The 21,712-nt window shown below is 33.9% G+C and overlaps 1 protein-coding gene across 1 annotated transcript in view; it reads left to right on the top strand.

Annotated features, from left to right (window-relative positions):
• LAMA1 (laminin subunit alpha 1) overlaps nt 1-21,712 on the top strand; it is a 184,648-nt gene that overhangs the window by 132,880 nt on the left and 30,056 nt on the right. Inside the window, exons 42-50 of the mRNA XM_012541536.2 lie at nt 1,032-1,151; nt 4,443-4,625; nt 4,917-5,071; nt 6,423-6,566; nt 7,402-7,535; nt 8,409-8,559; nt 10,758-10,882; nt 19,907-20,057; nt 21,373-21,517. Coding sequence (XP_012396990.1) covers nt 1,032-1,151; nt 4,443-4,625; nt 4,917-5,071; nt 6,423-6,566; nt 7,402-7,535; nt 8,409-8,559; nt 10,758-10,882; nt 19,907-20,057; nt 21,373-21,517 — 1,308 coding nt within the window. The remainder of the gene's footprint in view (nt 1-1,031; nt 1,152-4,442; nt 4,626-4,916; nt 5,072-6,422; nt 6,567-7,401; nt 7,536-8,408; nt 8,560-10,757; nt 10,883-19,906; nt 20,058-21,372; nt 21,518-21,712) is intronic.

Genomic DNA, 21,712 nt, shown 5'->3' with positions numbered 1-21,712 from the left:
TATTGTATATTTACCTTATAATACCTTCCCCTAGGTCCAAAGGGATTTTTCTACAGGTATGGGAAGCAGAAGCAAGTTCAGCTGAATCTGAATACTGATATCCATAGTGTGGAATCAAGTCAGGAGACCTTCTTGTACTAAACTGGACAAGACATTTAACCTGTCTTTTCTTTAGTTTCTCCATCTGTAAAATGAAGTGGTTGAACTTAATGACCTCTAAAGTTCTTTCTAGCTCCAAGTCCACGAACCTATGAAAGGCCAAGCCACAAATTCTTAAGACAAATGTTTAATATGATACATACACACGTGCACACACATATAGACACATGCATGTATAAACAGAGACACATCTATGTACACACACTCCTTAATGACAACACAGGGAAAAGTGAATCAAAATGCTAGTCAACATTCCCACCTTGCACTTTGATTTCATGGCAAATGATATATTTTTCACCATAACTACATGGTAAGCACTCTTGCCATGCTTAAACATTCTCTTCACCCAGGCTAGGCTTTATCATTGTATCAGATATCTGGTTACTTCTTGGGGTCCAAATATTACCCCAAAGATTTATAGTCATCCTCAACTGCCCCTAGAATTGTGACAATAAAAGGAACTTCTTTATCTTTGCTTCCCATAGCATCTCATTCTCTTGACAGGAAGGATACTGGTGAGTCTGGAAAAAATTTGAGTGAGTTGTATCTCACTCATGTAATCTATTTTGTACACCACTGAGCCTTGATTAAATTTCATAGGAAACTTTTAAGAGGCATTGCTAGTGAGGAGGTCTGCTATGAAAGTCACAGAGGCTTAGACTAAGAAGATTCACTTAGTCTTAAGATTCACTTAGACCAAGAACATTTCCATAACCAGTAATGTAGGACATGTAAGCATTGTGGAGTGGGGAGAAGTCTTATTATAATGATCTTGTAATAACAAAGTAAAGCTTTTACTTAACATTTGTTTTTGGATGAAAGTTTAGTTTAAAAAATAATTTTAAAAACATGTCTTTTTGTTACCCTCATAGGTGTTATGTCCAAAATGAATGAATTGAAGAAAAAGGTAAACAGATTTCAGGAGCATGCTCATAAACTTACTAAGCAACTTAATGATTCACTGCTGATGCTTGGAATGATGATGCCTGATGGTAAGTGAGAGGGATTTGTCTTGATTTAATGAGAACCTCATTGCAAAGCCATTACTGACAAAGCATAATAAAGTCCTGTCTGAAGACTGATTAAGAACCCTTGTTGTAAATGAGACTGGAGACTGATTTAGTATCTTGCTGTAAAAGGCTTCTGAATTGGGAGTGATGATATTCATTTTCTGTGGTGTTAGAATCTGCACTATTAAATACAAAAGACCAACTTACAGATTTTATATAACCATTAAAATGCTTAGCTTTGAAGTTTTTTTTTTTTTTTTTTTTTACTTATTTCAAAACTTCAGGGATTTCTGATTGCATCCATATCTATGCTCCATACACACTTTAGAAGGTAATCAATGAGTTGTTGTGGCCCAGAAAAAAATGTTATCTGGAGATAAAACTTAACTAGTGACATAGCTTAGCCAACCTAGTTCTCACATAGAAGACATGGAATCCATAATTCAAAGATCCATCCACAGATCTTCAGTATATTGGAATGTGCTAGACATGATGGCATCTGATGGCATAGCCTTTGAGAGCTCAAAGAGAGTTACTTCTGTACCTTGATGAAATTTCAAAGTAGGACCTTGAGTGAAGGGCACTCTGTTTTTCTCTAACAACAAAATTTGCCATTAACATTCTCTTTGATGTTAGATTGCATTTTCTTTCATTTTTCTTTCTTTTTGTGTGTGTTTCTGTAAACCTTTGCATAGAGTCTTGTTTAAGCAAGCAATCAACACTAAGGGCTATTTATTTATCTGGCACTGTGCTGAACCTGGAGGATACAAATTACAAATACTGTCTCAAGGACCTTATTTCTAATATACATAGTATAGATGCTTAATAAACTAGTTGAATTGATTTTTTTTACTATATATATATATATGTTATATATATATATATATAATGTAAGAATATATACTTACATTTTATACTATAAAAGGAAAGTATCCCAAGGGATAAGAAACTTGTTAAACTATCAGAAAGTTTAAAAAGAACTGATGCTCTGTTTTTCTTTAATCATCAGAGATTTGCATAAGAATGTGAAGTCTGTCATAAATGTGTGAATTTCAAGAATTCCTGCTTTATGATCTCCTTTATTGAGGCAATAAAGCATTCTAAAGTAGACTTTTCATGTTCTTCAGTCACATTTAGCCTTGGTTGGTTGGAAATGTAACATTAATTAAAATTTTTAAAGACATTAAAAATGTAAGGCAACTGGATTATACTGTGATTCAGAATCTACTCCTATCTTCCTCTCTTATTTAGCAATCTCCCTTTCCCACTAGGATGCAAACGTTTCTTCCCAATTTAATCTAACTGGATGCTTCCTACCTTAAACAGAAAATGTTGTACTGTTTGAAATTCGGTAAAACTCAAGTCTTTAAATTCACAGAGCTTTGTCAGTCCAGTAGGGTTTTTGAAAAAAATGGTATTTTAATTGGCTAATTCACTGTCAAGATTGTTTAAGCTATGTTTGAATTTGATTTCTCCAAGATGATTAATACTTCCTTATTCTGTTCTGTTATCAATATTCTCAATGATGTGGGGGAACATAGTGTCTTTGCAGTATAATATAATTCAACCTGCAAACTGAAACTCTAAAAATCTCTGTTAAAATAAAATAAAATGTGGAAAATATGGCAATAAGTTATATATCCAAGTGATGAAATTAGTATTGGATTTCAAATCAGGACAGGCTTGGATTTGAATCTTAGTTTTGTTTCTTATTAGTTGTATGATTATAAGTAAGTTACTTGACCTATTCAAACCTTGATTTATTCTTTTGCCAAATGAAGTGATTGATTTAAACTGAAATAGTGGATTTAGACTGATATAGCAGACAAGACACTGAAGTTAGAATAAATGCAAAGATGGGTTTCATTCATAACCTTGTGATCATGGGCAAATCATTTAGTCATCTAATCAGCAATATCCTTAGTGGCAGCTAGATGGTACAAAGGATAGTCCCAGGCTTAGAATCAAGAAGACTCATCTTCATGAGTTCAAATCTGGTCTCAGGTTCTCCTAGCTGTATGATCTTGAACAAGTCACTTGACCCCATTTGTCTCAGTTTCCTTATCTGTAAAATGAGCAAGAGAAGGAAGTGGCAAACTACTTCAGTATCTTTGGCAAAAAAAATACCAAATGAGATCACAAAGAGTCAATCACTACAAAACTGAACAAATGTTGAAAGTTGCATGCCACATAGGGACTTTTGTGGAACTGAAATGAGGTGCTTAAAAAATTAGAATGTGCAGTATAAATGCCACTTATTGTACTTTGATGATGACTGATAGACATTTATAGATTTTTTAGGTCATAATATCTTATGAAAGATGATCTATGTAATTGTGAACCTTCTTATATTTGGAATGGGGCAAGAAAAGTTCAGACCTGTATGGAGAGCTCCATAGTAGAAGTTACCTCAAATAATGCAGATGAATAACTCATCTTTAAATTAGATCCTTAGAGAATTCCCTGGGGTACTAAGAAGCAATCTATCCAGGGTCTCGTAGCTAGTATGAATAAGATTTAGAATTTGAACCCAGTTTTTTCAGACTTCAAAGGTATTCCTTTACCTACTATAGTATATTGTCACAATTATGAGTATGATCTGTGATTGTGGGGACCTTCCCAGTAAGGAAACTCCCTCTACCAATATAGATTGGTAAACTCGTAACAGTTTTTGAGAGCTGCAGAAGATGGGAGATTAAGTGTCAGTATTTGAACTCAGGACTTTTTTACTCCCAGGTGAAATGGAAAGAAAAGGAGTATAAAAAGTAGAGTTTATTAAAATTTGTTGTTCAGTCATGCCCAATTCTTCATGACTCTGTATGGGGTTTTCTTGGCAAATTTATACTGGAGTGATTTGCCATTTTCTTCTCCACTAGTTTAAGATAAACAAAGAAGTTAAGTGACTAGCCCACAAAACTAGTGTCACAGTCTTGATTTGAACTCAGCTCTTTTGACTTCAGCCATTAAAAATAGTTGATCTTATTTTCAATGGTAAATGGCACTTAGTAACTTGCTTTAAATAAAGAAAATTCATGTTCTGTGATATTTTTACAAAAAGTATTACATTTGTTACTAAAAAGAGCAACATAGTATGTTCTAAATCCCTAAACTTTCTACAAAAGAAAGCCTTAAAGAAGCTCCAGTCTTGTCTCCCATAATTTGTAAGAACTATTACTGTACTGTGATCAAGTATGAAATTAAAATTGCTTCTCTTGCAACAGTGTCATTCAGAGTGTGTGATCATGAAGGGGTGCACGTATGTTTGCATTTTAGGTACCTGGGAGACAGCACTGAAGACCAAAGAGATGGCTCGAGCTGCTAATGAGAGCAGCATGAACACTTTCAATGACATTGTGGATTTCAGTCACAAGCTGCTTAACACTTCATCTGTATTGTCCAGGGTTAATGAAACATTGAGAAAAACCAATCAGCTTCTAAGTGACTCATCACAGGCTAGTAAGTTTTGCTTCACTTTAGGAAAACCTTTGTTAAAATGCAAAATTTTGCTGTTGCCAAGCATAAAAATCAAGGTTCTGTCTGCAATCCAAAAAGAGTCTGTATAATGAAACAAAGAATGCATCGACTGCAAACTTTTAAAAATAAACTTTCTTTAGTTCTTTGTGGTCTATGTGAATTTTTCACACATGTATTAAAGGCTGTTGAGAAAGAGAGTTACTCAGAATTTTGTCTAGTGAATTCCAGTAATGAGCAATTAATTTCTCTCCACTCCTTTCTTTTCTTTCGTAGCTGTGTTGGTTGAAAGGAAAGTAAAAGAAGTGAAAACACAAGCCAATCTTTTATTTGATCGTTTGAAGCCTTTGAAAATGCTTGAGGAGAACTTGAACAGAAACCTGTCTGAAATTAAAGAGTTGATCAGTCAGGCCCGAAAGCAGGCAGCATCTGTAAGTACAAAAATACAGAAACAGCTTTCAGCTATAGAGAATTCCTTGTGCCCTTTTCATTTGAAGGATATTTCAAGACTTTCAGCTTTCATGCTCTGAATTTGCTTTTGTGCTCTAGATTATAAAAGTCGCATAATATACAAAAGTCTTATACTGCAGACTCATTCCTGCTTTTTTTGCTTTTTTTAAAAGTTCATTCAATAACCTGTTAATGTGAGTCTGAAGATTAGTATGATTTATCAACTTCATTATTTCACATTTCACAGCTATTATGTAGCTTTATTCTTGTCTTTAGCCTTGTTTATAATATTCCAAGTAGGCAGATAGGTGGCACAGTAGATAGAGTGCTGGCCCTGAGTCACTAAGGCTCATCTTCCCATGATGAAATCTGGCCTCAAACACTTATCAGCTGTATGACCCTGATCAAGTCACTTAATCTTGTTTACCTCAGTTTCCTCAACTGGGAAAAATGAGAAAGAATTGGCAAACCACTCCAGTATCTTCCCCCCAAAAAAACTCTAGATAAAGTCATAGAGAGTCAGACATGATTGATAATAAGCAATAAAGGTTGCATTCTGAAACATTTTAAAAATACATAATGGCACAAATGAAGGTCATTCACAGATATGTCTTTTTCCTCCCACAATTATATCTATGAATGAGAATATCTTTATCATCATTGGTACACTAGCTCATTTGGTGAAAAAATGCCACCCATCTTGGGAAAAAAGTGCAATATTTGATGTTTGGCTACATAGTTACAAAAGGAATTAATAATAGTTCTGTGGCACTGATATTTAAATGAGATGGTGGTATTTCTGAAGATCTGCTATTGTTAGGCACTTTCACTGAATAATTTAAGTGACTTGCCTAGGATCATACAGTCAGGATATATTAGACAAAACAAGATTTGATCTTGGATAAAAGGCCAGTTTTCTACCCACTGTATTATGTTGCCTCTGATAATTACTCTGTGATTTACACTGTGATTAATTTTTTTTTCATCTTGGCATTTAAAGTTCTTTACAACCTAATAAGATAATTGTCTAGATGCCCTGATGTTAAATGCTTAAACACTCAATAAAAATAATTCTATTTCCTAGATAAGTATTTTAACATCCAAGTATATAAGTCCCATTTTCAAATTTGCCTACATTTAAAAAAATACAACCTGTTTATACACTTTGTGAAAGTCATAGTATTATTTGTCAGGAGAGGAAACTTATTTGCCCATGACTTCTAGTGAAAATCAATTATTAAGTCACATTTCTTCTTTTTTTACTTCTGGCTATTTGAGAGCATTTGGTGTTAAATAGCTGAAATATGTTTGCCTTTTAATTTTTTCTTTCAGATTAAAGTGGCTGTATCTGCAGATCGAGATTGTATCCGTGCCTACCAGCCTCAGATATCCTCTACCAACTACAATACTTTACTGTTAAATGTTAAAACCAGTGAACCTGATAACCTCCTGTTCTATCTGGGTAGCAGTGCCAGCGTAAGCAATCAGAGCTATGGAATACACATTAAGAATTGACTTGTGATCTTATTTTTCTGTAGAGTCAACTCATTTTTTTTGTAGGTGACAGAAATAGAGGGTTGGTAAGATTAGCAAGAATACCAAGCTTCTATGGAAACATCATTTTACTAGAATAATGGCATTAGCCAAAAAGTATCATTACAGCCTTCTGGGGAAAATGTGCCACTTTTGAATGGGCAGTTAATTTCTACCTTAGCCTTCAGTCATATTAAGGGAATTCTTGCCACCTCTGAAATTTTCTGAAGGAATGAAGCTTTTATTATGCTCTTGAAAAAGTATATATCATCTTTTTTGTGTGTCATATTGGATCACAGTGAAGTGTAGCTTCAGGAATTAACTTTAAATATATGTCTTTGGCCCATGTTCATATTTTTTACTATTTTTTTTTGTTCCTATAATTCAGAGTCAGATTCAATGGAGGTTTCCTAGATTTAAAAGGAAGGAAAGGAATCCATGAAAAGCCATTTTCAGATTGCAAGTGACCTTGAAGAAACAAAAATTTTCAGAGAGAGAGAGAGAGAGAGAGAGAGAGAGAGAGTGTGTGTGTGTGTGTGTGTGTGTGTGTGTGTGTAGAAGAGGGATAAAGGAAGCTGGATTTCCAAGGTAAAGAGCTACTATGGCTGTTAGTGAAGTAGGCATGTGAATACTAAGGAAGATAATTGTGTATGTGGTTTTAAAATATGAAATAATTAAAGAATATTTGCTCTGAAATGGAACTGGTTGAACAAAACATATCATTATACAAAACTCACTCATTTTCAATGTCTTCTCTACCCCATCTCTCCACCCTTAGTCTGACTTTCTTGCTGTTGAGATGCGGCATGGCAAGGTAGCCTTCCTTTGGGATGTAGGCTCTGGGTCTGCAAGATTGGAATTTTCAGACTTCCCAATAAATAATGATAAATGGCACCGAATATATATAACCAGGTAATGGAGAGCTTTCAAAATAATTATTCTAAAATGAGCTTCAAAGCTTTTCCTTTCAAATTTGTCAGTAGAAAAGCATATATGTTGCTGAATTATTTCTCTCTATGATATGTGATAGCAAGGATTTTTTAATATCAAAGAATATATTATTTCAATTATCTATAGAATTTTGGATTGTTGAGGTATCCAGATTGCTAAACCAGAAAATAAAGAAAGCAAAATGCAATCTGCCTTATTTACTAAGAACAACTTTCTGTCTTCAAAAAAAATTTTATAGACCAAACATTTAGCTATCTTTCAAAGTCCAGCTCATGTTCCACCTCCTTTTTTGGAGTCTTCTCTAATGCCTTAGGCTCATGATAATAATAATAAGCTAATATTTATAAAGTTCTTACCATGTGTCAGATACTATGCTAAATACTTTACAATTATTATTCTATTTGATCCCCATTGTAATCCTTGATGATAGGTGCTATTATTTACCCCCATTATCCCTTAAATGACCAAAATGAGACAAACAAGTTAAATGACTTGCTCAGCTAGTAAGTGTCTGAAGCTGGATTTGAATTCAGGTTTTCCTGACAATCTTTTTATTCTCATAATTCATAGAGTATGTATGTAATGTCTATGATGCATACTTTGTCACTTAATGACATACTGTTATGTATTATTGTTTATTTGTTTGCTTTTTATGTCTTGTTGAATTCTCTTCCCACATCCCACATAGATTATAAGAACTTTGAATGGGAGGGCACTGGGTTTCCCACAGAACCTTGAATACTTCTATGACCCGAGTGGATATTTATTATTTGTTGAGTTGAATTCAACTGAACTTCATGAAGTGTTTATTATGTAATTGTTTGTGATTATTAGATTTGGAAATACTGCCTCATTGAGTATAAAGGAAATGAGCTCTACCCAGAAGCCATTAACCAAAACTGCTAAATCCCCCGGGATAGCTAATGTGCTAGATGTAAACGAGTCAACATTAATGTTTGTTGGAGGACTTGGAGGACAAATAAAGGTAAAATTTTATAAGCTCTATATAACATGCTGACATTGCCTACAAATGAATTATTTCTCGAATAAATAAGAATCTCTTATCTTTCTTGCCCAATTTAGATATGTAAGCAAAGGTAAGAAATAAATTGTTTGATGGTCTTCATTTGGAGTAGGTGCCAATGACGTATTTTGCTAGTTGGAGCAGAAAATTTATGGTTTTAGAATTTCATCTTTTCATACTGATTTCTTCTTCCTCAGCTGATGGTTTGGGGCTTGAATCAAAACTATCCAGGAGTATGTTTGAATTCATTAGGGAGTATTTATTAAGCACCTATTATATTCCAGACACTATACTAAGAAGTACTTTTCAAAGAATGTCTCACTTGATCTTCCTAATTACTAGGGAGTTATTATGATCTCCATTTTGCAAATGAGGAAATAAAGACATACTTTTCCATGGAAATGACTAGTAAATGTTTGAGGCTGACTTTAAACTCAGGGCTTCCTGACTCCACCTCTCACTCTATTTGAAATTTAAACATTTCTCACCAAAAAACTTGAAGAATGAAATAACTCATGTTCTGATGTGATCATTCTAACCCCCATCCACACTGACATAAAAGGTGACTCCTTCCTCTTCCCTAAGAATTTGGGGGGATGTTTCCATTGTTTCTATTATTTTCTTTTGTATTTCCATTCTCCAACTCATGAGCCTCTACTAGAGTGTTCCCTGATATGATTAGAAGTTGATATCAATTCATCATCTAGAATTAATTAGATATTAGAAAAAAAGATATTGAACTGTTTGTATAAAACGCCCCTCACAAAAATCTATGACAAATTCCATTACCTATGGTACATACAAGAGAAAGTATACCCAAGGCTAGAGCACATATAGCAAAAGACCTCCGATTCTAAAAATCTTTTTGCCAGAGTTTTCAAGAGATTTCTGTTAGGTAAATTTTCTGCTGCGGTCTTTGTGGTGCCTTGAATCCACATTTTCTCTCCTTGGCTCCTAATGCAGATGCTATCAATGCTGCCAGGATGCCAGTGGAAAGATGGGAAGTGCAATCTCCTCTGACAAAGGGAGGGAGAGGAGGAGACTAAGACCAAAGCTAAGGACAAGATCCAGGACTCTGATTTACCTCCACTCCCTTTCTCAGGATTGCAACAGAGTTCTTGGTGGATTAGACAGAATGTTCTCTCGTTTGTGCTTTCAGATATTCTGCTTTTTGGGTTCTAAAGTAACTCCCTTGAATTATACAGATTTCTTCATTCAAACAGAATAGATGTCATTAAGCCCCTAGTGAGATGTGATGTCATAGCCCTCTTCTAGAAAGAAAGACAAACAAGAAGAAGAAGAGAGACCTGGATTTATTCGTACTCAAAGAACAATTAAGTTGTTTTCTTATCTAATAAAAGTAGCTGACTAGGATTTTGCATTTTATCAGTTTCTTTAAATAGGCTGGCTAATTATGTGGCCAGTGGTATCAAGTGAAAACAGGAGCCACAAAACCGTACATTGGGATTGATGCTGCCTACATAGAAATTTAATCCTAAAATGTAACATTATCTATGTTTTATTGTATTTTTAATCTCCAAGTTATGTATTTATCATTTCTATTTTAATCTGGTTCTCATGGCACTAGGAGTGTTATGGATCTAAGCTGACCTTTTTTGTAATCTTTGCATAGAATTTTTAAAGAAAATATAGCAATTGGAGAGCATAGGTTAAATAAGTCACATTTTTACTCTTCTAGCTATTTATGTTTTTTGGTAACTCTTCTAAATTTAGAGGCACTGAATTTGAGACTCTTTGGAGATACTGATTCATTACCTGGAGAAAATGATAGTATTTAATGTTGTTTTGCTTCACCAAGATATTGTTTTTTTTTTTAATTTAATAGCCTTTTATTTACAGGATAGATGCATGGGTAACTTTACAGCATTAACAATTGCCAAACCTCTTGTTCCAATTTTTCACCTCTTACCCCCCCCACCCCCTCCCCTAGATGGCAGGATGACCAGTAGATGTTAAATATATTAAAATATAAATTAGATACACAATAAGTATACATGACCAAAACGTTATTTTGCTGTACAAAAAGAATCAGACTCTGAAATATTGTACAATTAGCTTGTGAAGGAAATCAAAAATGCAGGTGTGCATAAATATAGGGATTTCACCAAGATATTGTATCTTTTTTTTTTCTGATTTAGAAATCACCTGCTGTGAAAGTTACTCATTTTAAAGGATGCATGGGAGAGGCATCTTTGAATGGAAAATCTATTGGTCTTTGGAACTATATTGAAAGGGAAGGCAAATGCAATGGCTGTTTTGGAAGGTAACATTTTCCCTCTTTAACATGTACAATTTTGTCATTTTCAATAACATGTGATTGATTGATTGATTTATGTTGATTTGGGCCTGAAATTTCAATGGTGTATATTTCTTCCAATATGGAATCCTCTCCAAGGTTCTGGATAAACAATTTGTCTCAAACTGATGATCTTTTAGAGATATCTGGGATATTGAATTTAAGTAGCTTTTCTATTGTCTATGTCTAAATTGTGGCTGTTTACTTAAACTTCTCTTTCTCTTTTCCATCAAAAGCAATCTTATTCCCTTTAACCATACAGGGCACATTTCCTAAAATTTACCACCATGGTAAAATGTCTTCAACCATTAAAGAAATGTGATCCATAAAATTTCACCCATTTAGTAGATTTCATTTCTATAAAACCTAATGGAACTCAGTGTTAATATGTGCTCTAGTTCAGAGGCATAATAATTAATTAGAAAAAAGTCACTGAGTAACCAATGTTGCATCTTGAAACTTCATTTTTTGTCTTTTTGATGAACATTTATTCACTATTCACTATTATGGTTGCATTTGTATTATGTAATTTATAGTTTATAGTTTACTTACTTCAGGCTTTTTATGTGGTCACTCCTTCCCAATTACTGTTTAAAACTGGAATACTGAATGTGCTTGTAGATAATATAAATTTTTCTTGCCACGAGATTGTGTTTATAGTTATCTCCTCAAAGTATCAGTATTATTTCTTAATTATATTCAACCAATATTAACTAAGAACACATCATGCACAGAGGTCTAAACCAGGTCCTGAAGAAGCTGCAGAGTTAAGCCCTTCTTGATCTCTTAATCACTCACTCATGTTCTAGCTTCATTTTCCTCCATTAGTTTTGACTCTGTTATTAGCCATTTCAACAAAGCATTATTCTCTACCCTTAACCCTCTGCTCTCTTTATCCTTCCTTACGCCTTCCCTTCTAAATCTGCTTGATCCAGCACTAGAGTATAATGGAAAGACTACCAGATTCAGTCAGAGGACTTTATTTCAAATGCCAATTCTATTATTTAATAGTTGGGCAAGAAACTTATCTTTTCTGAGCCTTTATTTTTTTATTTGTAAAATGAGAAGCTTGGACTAGATGAAATTTAAGGTCTCTTCCAAATCTAAATCCTCTATTTTATGAAGCCTGTTTTACTTTCTTTTACCCTCTATCTTCTTCCTTTCTACTTGGGTCACTGAATACCCTGCTCAAGGAGGGTACAAAATTTTAGTTTACTCACTCAGCTGCTATCTCTCTCTAACCCTTGATTCCTACCCTGTGCCTACAAACCTGCTTATTTTCTTCAACCTCTCCCCATTTTAAAACAAGAGCAAATTGAGCAAAACATTGAATCTTCTTACCTTTGCGAATATAATCCACTCCCCTGATTCAAGTTATCACCTTCATGTAGGTTGGAGCTGGATATTAAGATTTGGGAATCTTCTATATGAAGGTGATAACTTGAACCAGGGGAGTGGATTATATTTCCAGATTGTTTTGTTTTTATTTATCAAGAGATTAGAATGCTAAAGGGCTGAGAGAGTAAATCAGACCCAGGTGTTCTTTTCACAAGAATATTTTCTCCTTAGCTCTTTGCTATTGTGGGGATGGTTGCAAAGGAGGGCTAATTACTATAATTCCACCGAGACATTTAAGAGGTGTCTGAAAGAAAGTAAAGGACTGTTGTATGTGGTATTAGGGTGGATGGATCCAATCCTGCATGCTGTGACTAACAATAAATTTGGAAAGGCAATGAGTGAGATAGTGAGTATATTGAGTATATATTTGGGATATACACACACCACACACACACACACACACACACACACACACACATATTGTTCTGAAAGAGATAGGTGGGTGTGATGCTCAGCACCAGGGTGTGACATGAGATCAGAGTGAAGGGTGAATATGGAGACTAAGAACATTGCTGTACATTGTGTATGTGGATGTATACATGAGTACATGAGGGTCACAGGATGGTGGCTTGATTGCCATTACTTCCCATTATGAAATATCAAAGAACAGATTGAAGAGGAAGAAACAGTTGAGAATCCTAAGTAGTTTGAGATCCTTGTATCTTTTGAAAGAGAATGTGTGATCTGAGACAGGCTGGGCATCTTAACACTATCATTTGTACCTATAGCTGCTAGCCTACAAAGAGTCTTCTCTATGTATTGTCTCTATCTCTTCGCCCATTCAGTCATCAACTCTTTATAATTTGTCCTCACCATTTTATTGAAGCCCCATTCTCCAAGATCTCTTAACAACTTCTTAATTATAAAATCCATTTTTTTAACCTTCATCAATTCTTGAACTATCTGCTGTATATTTTTTCTGAATTTTTTCTCCCCTTCTATAACATCCTTCTTTTCCATTTCTTCTCCTACCTTTCTAACCCCCTTCTCAGTCTTGTTTGTTGATTCATCCTCCTTCCCTTATTCCCTTTCAGGCTCTTTCCTCACTTTTCTTCAGTTCTCCTACTTTCTCACTCTTGGGCTTATAATGATTCTAATTATCACCTTCATACAGGTGATTCCTAAATCTTAATATTCATCTCCAACATCCAATGTCATATCATTAGCTATCTATTAATCATCCTGGGCATCCTTCTGGCTATTTAAACTCAATATGTTCAAAAGTGAAACTTATTTTTCCTTTAAAGTTTAGTATTACTGTTCATTATACCACTAATCTCACAGATTTCTCCCTTAACTTTAGGTACATCTTAGAATCTTTCTTATCCTTCATTCCCCTTATCTAATCTGTTGCTAAGTATTCTTGATTCTGCCCCCATCATATGTTTTATATTTGTCTAACAGTGTGCTGTTAAATGTGTAACAACCAGCTGGTGGGGGGAGAGGGAAGGAGGAAGACTACACACAACACAGTTAAATTTAATCAGTGTTATTAACTTTTCCTTCAATACTTTCTTAAGTCTCTTTGATCAATAAGACAATGAATCAAAACCTTATTTGTAGTGTTTGTTGATTTTGGAGGTATCAATACTACATTTAAAATTTAACAATTAACTCTGTAGTCCTTTCAAACTGGCTTTAGCATGCTCCTGCATCTCTATCTCTTCATCCAAATTAAATTACTATATAATTATAGAATCATAGATGTAGACTGTTAGGAACTTCCAAAGTCATGTAGTTTAACCCATGTTTTTACAGATGAGAAAACAGAGACTTAGCTTTATTAGTGATTTGTCTTTGGTTATATAACAGTTAAGTATGAGAGCCAAGACTTGAACCCAAGTCTTTGATTATATTCTGTTACACTATGCTGCCCTCCAAGTCCCATTTCAGTTGCCATCTTCTTCATGAAACCTTCCTAGCTCCCCTCAAGAGAAGGTGGTCTACTTCTTCAAGAATATTTGGTTTGCATTTCTTCTTTGCTCTTAATTCATTCCAACTTTTCTCATACTATTTGTGTGTCAGCTCTTCCTTATTAAAAAAATAAGCTTCTTGATGACAAAGATGGTGCCTGCCATTTTTCTACATTTGTCTCCCTGATAGTTCGCGTTCTTAGGGATTTCATAAGTGCTTTTATAATTGAATTTTGTTGAATTGTCATAATCTTTGCTTTCAATAAACTTAAGAGTTGAATAGAAGGATACATGAAGAGATTATAATAATATGCCATTTTTAGTGTACAGTTGTTTTCAGTTGTGCCTAATTCTTTGTGACTCCATTTCTTTTTTGTTTGTTTGTTTGCAAAGCTAATGGAATGGTTTGCCATTTCCTTCTTTAGTATGCAGTACTATGTTATAAGACCATAAAAGAAGTATAAAATTAAGTTCTTGGGAAGGTCCAAAGGGGAAAATTGTACTGATAAGGGCATTTTTTGAAGGCTTCTTGTAGGAGATGGCATTGAACTTTAAAAGATGGATGATAATTTTAATAGGGGGGGAGAAAAATATGAAGAGCAATGTGAGCAAAAACATGGAGATGGGAAAAACAGAATATGTTTGGGAGAAAGAGTAGTTATTTTTGACTGAAGTGTTCAGTGGGGAGGAGAATAATGTAAAATAAAATGACTATTTTCTATCCCTCAGACTTCTGCACTTTGCCATCACCATTGATGCTCTTACTTGGGAAGTCAGGACGACATTAGATTTTGGAGGTTCCAAGTGGCATGGTTGAATTCTAATTAGTAGACAGTAGGGAGAAAATTTTTGAATAATTACATGGCTAAAGAGTTCATATGATTATTTTTGAAAAGATGAGTATAATAACCTAAAACCTGCTAATTGATTGTGATAATCATAATCTAATGGGGCCAGATTTGGTTATAATTTCTTACTAAAACAAGTAGTACAACTATCTACTTCTAAGATATTTCTAAAATTGGAAAACATTTAGAATGACTTCCTTTACTAAGATAGTCCATGTTTGTTTTTTAGTTTCTGTCTTAATCTTTTGTTTTCTAGGAAGTTGATTGAGATTACCTATCACTTGCATTTGGGAATGCAAATTTCAAAGTTAGGAATCCTATACTCTTTACCAAATCCCAGTATCCCTGCCTCATAAGACAGCATAGTACAGTGGAAAGTGAGTAAGTCCAGAGTTTGAGAATCTGGGTTCAAATCTTGTCTCTGGCACTTAGTATCCATGTGACAGTGAGTAAGTTATTTAATTTCCCTTGGCCTGGGTTCTTTTGTCTGTAAAATGCTAGAGTTGTACTGGATCACTTTGAAAGTTTTCTTCTATTTTTAAATCTATGATTTTGTATTCCTGTAATTAAGCAGATCAGATACACCTTGATAAAGCAAACTGAAAGCTTTTCATACAGAGCTGTTATAAGACTTTTCTGACTACTTATTTCTGTTATTTTAATATTGTGGGAATTTAAAGCCCACTTCAGTTTATACTATTAAATTCATGGAGTATTTTTCATCTAAATCTGATATTTATAATTGACTTAGGTTGTTATTGGGCAAAATGTTAGAATCAAGGTGTCATTGTTACAAGGCAATTGACTTCATATTACATCAAATCTTTTTTTTCCCTAGTTCCCAGGTGATTTGGTATTGATTTGGATCAATACGTGGTTTTGATTTTTTTTCCCCTTTTACACTGCAATCTAAATAAATACAATCATGTGTTTTACATCTCCTGCCATTCATCAATACATTGATTTCTCATTTGGCTTCTGTTATTGTTTTGTTGTTTTAAGGCTTTTAAGGTCAGGGCTAAACATTTTTCTAATTTTCTCCCTTGTCTAAGTAAATGAACACTCAGTTCAATTCAGTAAGCATTAACAAAGTGCCTATTTGATACAAGAAATTGGACACACAGAAGCAAAAGTGGAGCTGTTTAAAAGTTTGTTCTACTGAAAGAACAGTGCACACTTTTCTGCCTGTTATTTTATTAATTCAGGTGCTATTAAAGAATCATATCTTGAGTTTAATTGACTTAATTCAGTCGAATATACTTCAGGAGGCATTTATTCTGTGCCTTTTATCTACAAAATTCTCTATGTATGGCACAATAACAAAAACCAAAAAAATTAGTCCCTGCCCTCAAGGAACTTACATTCTATTGAGAGAGAACATGTGTATAGACAGATAAATGCAAACTTTTATAAAGAATAATATAATGCAGTTTCAAGAGGTAGAAACTTCTCATGATAGGGAGATACTTGTATTCTGCCTTGAAGGAAGAGATTCTAAGAAACAGAGAATCTGTTCCAGTATCTACAAAGACAGTGAAATGGAATATTGAGAACAGTATGTTCTGATCTCTCCTCAGATACTTATTGGCCATATGACACTGGGCAAGTCACTTAACTCTTTTTGCCTCAGTGTTCTTATCTATAAAATGAATTGGAGCAGGAAGTGGCAAACCACTCCAATATCTTTACCAAGAAAACCCCAAATGGGACCAAGGATATTCAGGTACGACTGAAATGAATGAACAATGAAAATTTATAAAGACTTCCATTTCATGGAAAAATTACTGTCAGAGCAGGTAGTACCCAGTTATCCTGATGAAGTGAAGCTTTACTGAAGTATGATTATCTATTTTTGTGTCTTACCCACCTGCAAGTAACAACGTTAGAACAGTGTCATCTCACATTTGTATCTCCTTCAGTAGCATTACTTTCTCCAGTAAGCACTTAAGAAAGGTTCTGATTTTGAATTATTTAATTTGAATTAATTAAATTTGAATTATGTCAGTCTATTTAAAGCCAGGGGTTTTAACCTGGGTTTCATGGATAGATTTCAAAGTGTCCATATACTTGGATAGGAAAAAATACTAATTTATTTTTGTTAATCTCAAATAAAAATTTCCTTCCATCATGAATTTTTTTAATCAGAGAAAAGTATTCATAGACTTTAACAGGTTATTAAAGGAGTCTTTAGATTTTTAAAAAAATGTTTATATCCCTGCTGCAGGTAATTTTAGCTGTTTTTCAAAGGTAGTTTTTAACATTTTGAAAGCTATAGTTGGTTGGTTCTTGTCCTTCATTCTCAAAGAGAACAAAAATGGCATCACTATATAGGGAAAAGAAACAGTGTGCTTGATTGTGACTGATCAGGCCAGTATGAGCTTGGAATGCTGTACTTGGGTTGGGTACAAATAAATATGTGAAATAGAAATGTCACTGAATATATAGTACTGAGCTTATCAAGGGTAACAATAGATGGGATAAGACATAACAGAAGTGTGCCAACCATGTATTTTGCTGCAAGTTTATGTAGACAAAGACACAAATCATCCTCTCATGAGCAAAATTTATAGAAGTTAAATGAATGTAGAAAGACATTAGCCTTCAATGGGATCATTAAACATATATCTAAGACACCTTTTAAAGTATCCTTGAGTATCCATTATGAACTTGAAGAAGAAGAAAGGATTTGGCAACTAGAAATGCTCATTCTCTCCTAGACTGAAATAATAGAGGATTAAGGATTAAGGGACTAAACAGGAGTGAAAACATTAACTAATTAGTAGAACCAGAACTTTTTCTTTTCAACAAAATTAAGCCTATTTATTACCAGGGTCCAGGACTTGTCTGCATGTGTAATGATGGAGTAATTCATTCACAAGGCATTGGCATTGAGGCCTGCACATTGGCAGCCAGCCCGTGTATATTCTAGCTGAAATATACTGAAAGGAGACAAATGAAATAGTTAGCATCAGGACCATCTTAGGGATGAGCTAGGATTCTGGGAATTGGGAGAGGATATTGGTCTTAGGCTGAAATAACAAATTCCAAACAAAGCCTGCAGTAGGATACAAGGAAAAGCCAGAATATAAGGGTTAGTGCTCTAGTTATGATGTGATTGCCCTGAGCAAATAAAAGTTGGTCCCATGACCAGTTCTGAAAGATCTTAGGCACAGACATGTGCACATAGATTTGATTCCTTTACATACCTATATATATATCCCTACATACATACATATATATGTATGTATGTATTACACTAGATTCTCATTTCTTCATGATACTTCCACAAATCTTTAAAAAATAATCATAAACCTAAATAATCTGGCAATATTTCATAGGATTATAGATCTAGAGTTAAAAAGGACCAAACTCATTTGACAGAATAGGAAAGTAAAACAGAAGTTGCTTAGGATCAATCAATCAATAAATAAACATTTTTTAAGCACATACTATGTGCTGGGCACTGTGCTAAGTGCTGGGGATATAGAAGAGGCAAATAGTAGTCCTTGACCTTTGGGAATTTACAATCTAATGAGGGAGACAACATACAAACAAAAATAGGAAGCAAGCTACATGTAGAATAAATAGGAAATACTTTGAAAAGGGAAAGCACTGAAATTAAGACAGAGAAGGTTTCCTGAAGGAAGTGGGATTTTTAGTTGGGACTTAAAGGAAAACTGAAAGGTCAATAATTATAGCAGAGAAGGGAGCACACAGTCTCTGAATTAGGATTCGAATTCAGGCCTTTGACATTATAGATCCTACTTGCTCATCATTATGCCCTGGCGTTTCTGTTTTAAATGTCAGTGTTGTTCAGTGTGAATACTCAAAAATGTAACTTTAAATTGAAAAAAACAAATTGGTTCCATATGAAATATATGACATGAATACAACCCTCAAGTTCAAAGCATTTCAGTAAATAATTTAAATGTATATTCCAGATATCTTTTAAAAAATTATGTAAGTACTTGTTTGACTAACAATTAGAATGTAACATACCTTTGTCTTGCCTGCCCCTTCTGCAACTTCTTTTTATTGAAGAAATCAAATTGGTTGAAATGAACATTGATATTCTCTTATAGTCTAAGAAATAGGGCTGTTTGAGGTACACAGTATATAGTAAAGGATGGCAGATGTGAGGGCAAGAAAACTGAAAATCATGAAAAAATATGGGAGTGAGATGTAGGCAAATCTCTGAGATTTAACTGTCAGTTTATAGACAGGTGGCTTTTTTTTTGTGTGTGTCTGTGCAATTTGCATTGGTGGAGAGAGTTCCCAAATCTTTGAAACCACTTGACATAAATGACTTTTACACAATGCAAAAATTTTCCAACATCTATCACTTATTGATAATTTCTAGTTACTTTTAAAAAAAGCACATTTTTATTCAAGCTAGTGCTTTGCTGTTGGATTACTTAAAACCAGCAGAGGGCAGTAGATGATAATACTAAAAGGAGAAAAATAGTATAAAGGGGGGAAAAAAGGTATTCAATAATGATCCAGTTTTTAGGTACAAAGAATCACAATAGTTATTTATCCATTTGAGAAGTTTTCTTTTAGTTGAACTCTGAATAGATCAACTTCCTTCTCATTTCCACATTTTCTCAAATCTGAAATAGTGCAAGTGAAACAAACATTTGGTTTGATCTCTCCCATTCATGCCAGACATCAAAATCCTATTATTTGAATTCATTATCAATTGATGAACATAATAGATATACCAAAATCTATATTGGAAAAGTAGAAACACAATTAATGTTTTTTATATGAGAAAAAAACAAATCAAAATGACACACCCACATTGTATTTTATCTATTTCTTTTATTTTACAGTTCACAGAATGAAGATTCTTCATTTTATTTTGATGGTAGTGGATATTCAGTTGTGGAAAAAACACTCCGGTCTACTGTCACTCAAATAATAATGCTTTTCAGTACTTTTTCACCCAATGGTCTTCTCCTCTACCTTGCTTCTAATGGCACAGTAAGAACTCTTTGTATAATAATTTGTGTGTTTTTAGATTATCATATAAATGCATGGGGTTTAATGACTATTTTTTTATGCATTTTGTATCCACTTATTGCATTTTGTTGTTGTTGCTGTTAGGCATTCAAGAGTTAAATGAATTGCCTAGGGTCAATATGGCTAGTAAGTGTCTGAGGTCATACTTAACCTAAAGTTCCCATAATCCCAGAGGAGGTATTCTATCCATCGCACTATCTACCCTATGTAATTTTTATTTTAATGAATATTTTTGTCTTTTGTGAATTCCTTGCCATTGGAACTTAAAATTCCAGTTTCTTTTTTAACCCATCTCACCTCATCAAAAGAGTTTGCAAGCTCAATACAAGTAAATAGTTTAACATGGAGACCAAAAAAGCTAATGCATTATATAGTTGCATTAATAGAATCTACAGATATAAAGACACTGTATGGTTCAGGACTAGGCAACACATTTTAGGAAGAATATTTAAAAACTGTAAGATGTCTCCTTGGACTTAAGGATGAAGCAAGACAAACAGCAAAATAAGGGAACTTGAATCTATACCATGAAAATGTTGATTTATAGGAACTTGGGATTTTTTAAGGAAAATGCTAGGAATTCAAGTATTTTAAAGACTGACATACTAGAGAAGGATTATATTTAGTTTGTTTTGCTCTAGGGAGCAAAAGTAGGAGACTGAATATAATATGCTAAGAACGGATGTCAGGCCAGGGAAAGGAAAAGCTGTAATAATTAAAGCTATCTAAAGGGGAATAGATTTTCTTGGAAAACAATAAGTTCCTCATAATTGAAAATTTTCAAGAGGATTCTGCATGACCAATTTTGGGGTACATCTTCGATTAAATTTTTAGTAGATGACCTTCTGAAGGCTTTAACAAGTCTGAGATTTTATGATTTTATGGAAATTTTTGTACTGAAAATACATCTCTCAAGTTTCAAGTAAAGACTAACTTTATAACTGGCTATGAGAGTATTCTGTAGAATCCATTAAGAGGATGCCAACAGTGAAATCCTTCCATAAGGTCATAACTTTCAATAAACTTGAGTTTTGTTCCTGTTGAATTTTTATCAGATTCTAGATGAGCACTCTCTGGTGACTGTGGTCAAGCCATCAAGTAATATGGTGTATGGTTATTTGATTATGTCTAATTTTCTCAGATTTTTCCTTTGAATATCTGTTACTGTCAATGAAAAATCTCCTTGTAAAAATGTATCAGTAGATGACTGTCTTTGTTTTTATTTTTTCTTCAACAGAGAGATTGACTGTCTTTGTTTTTATTTTTTCTTCAACAGAGAGATTTCCTCTCTATTGAGCTGGTTGATGGCAAAGTTAAACTAACCGTTGACCTGGGTTCAGGACCTCTTGCTCTTATTACAGACAGACGTTATAATAATGGAACCTGGTACAAGATTGCATTCCAACGTAACAAAAAGCAAGGTAAGGAATATTATGAACAGAGTGGAATGAATGTAGTTGTAACAGAAGACTTCCTGGAAAATAATTCTTTTGTTTTGTTTTGTTTTGAATGTTTCTGAACAATATGGTAATGAAATAACAGTGATATTAAAATGGTGCTTTAAAAGGGGAACACTATCTTTTGTTCATTGAAAATAGTATATTTTCCAGCTTTAC

This window comes from Sarcophilus harrisii, chromosome 1 (assembly GCF_902635505.1).
Source record: "Sarcophilus harrisii chromosome 1, mSarHar1.11, whole genome shotgun sequence".
NCBI classification, from domain to species: domain Eukaryota; kingdom Metazoa; phylum Chordata; class Mammalia; order Dasyuromorphia; family Dasyuridae; genus Sarcophilus; species Sarcophilus harrisii.
Note: the sequence above shows the minus strand (reverse complement) of the source record. Positions and strands in the feature narration are given on the sequence as shown.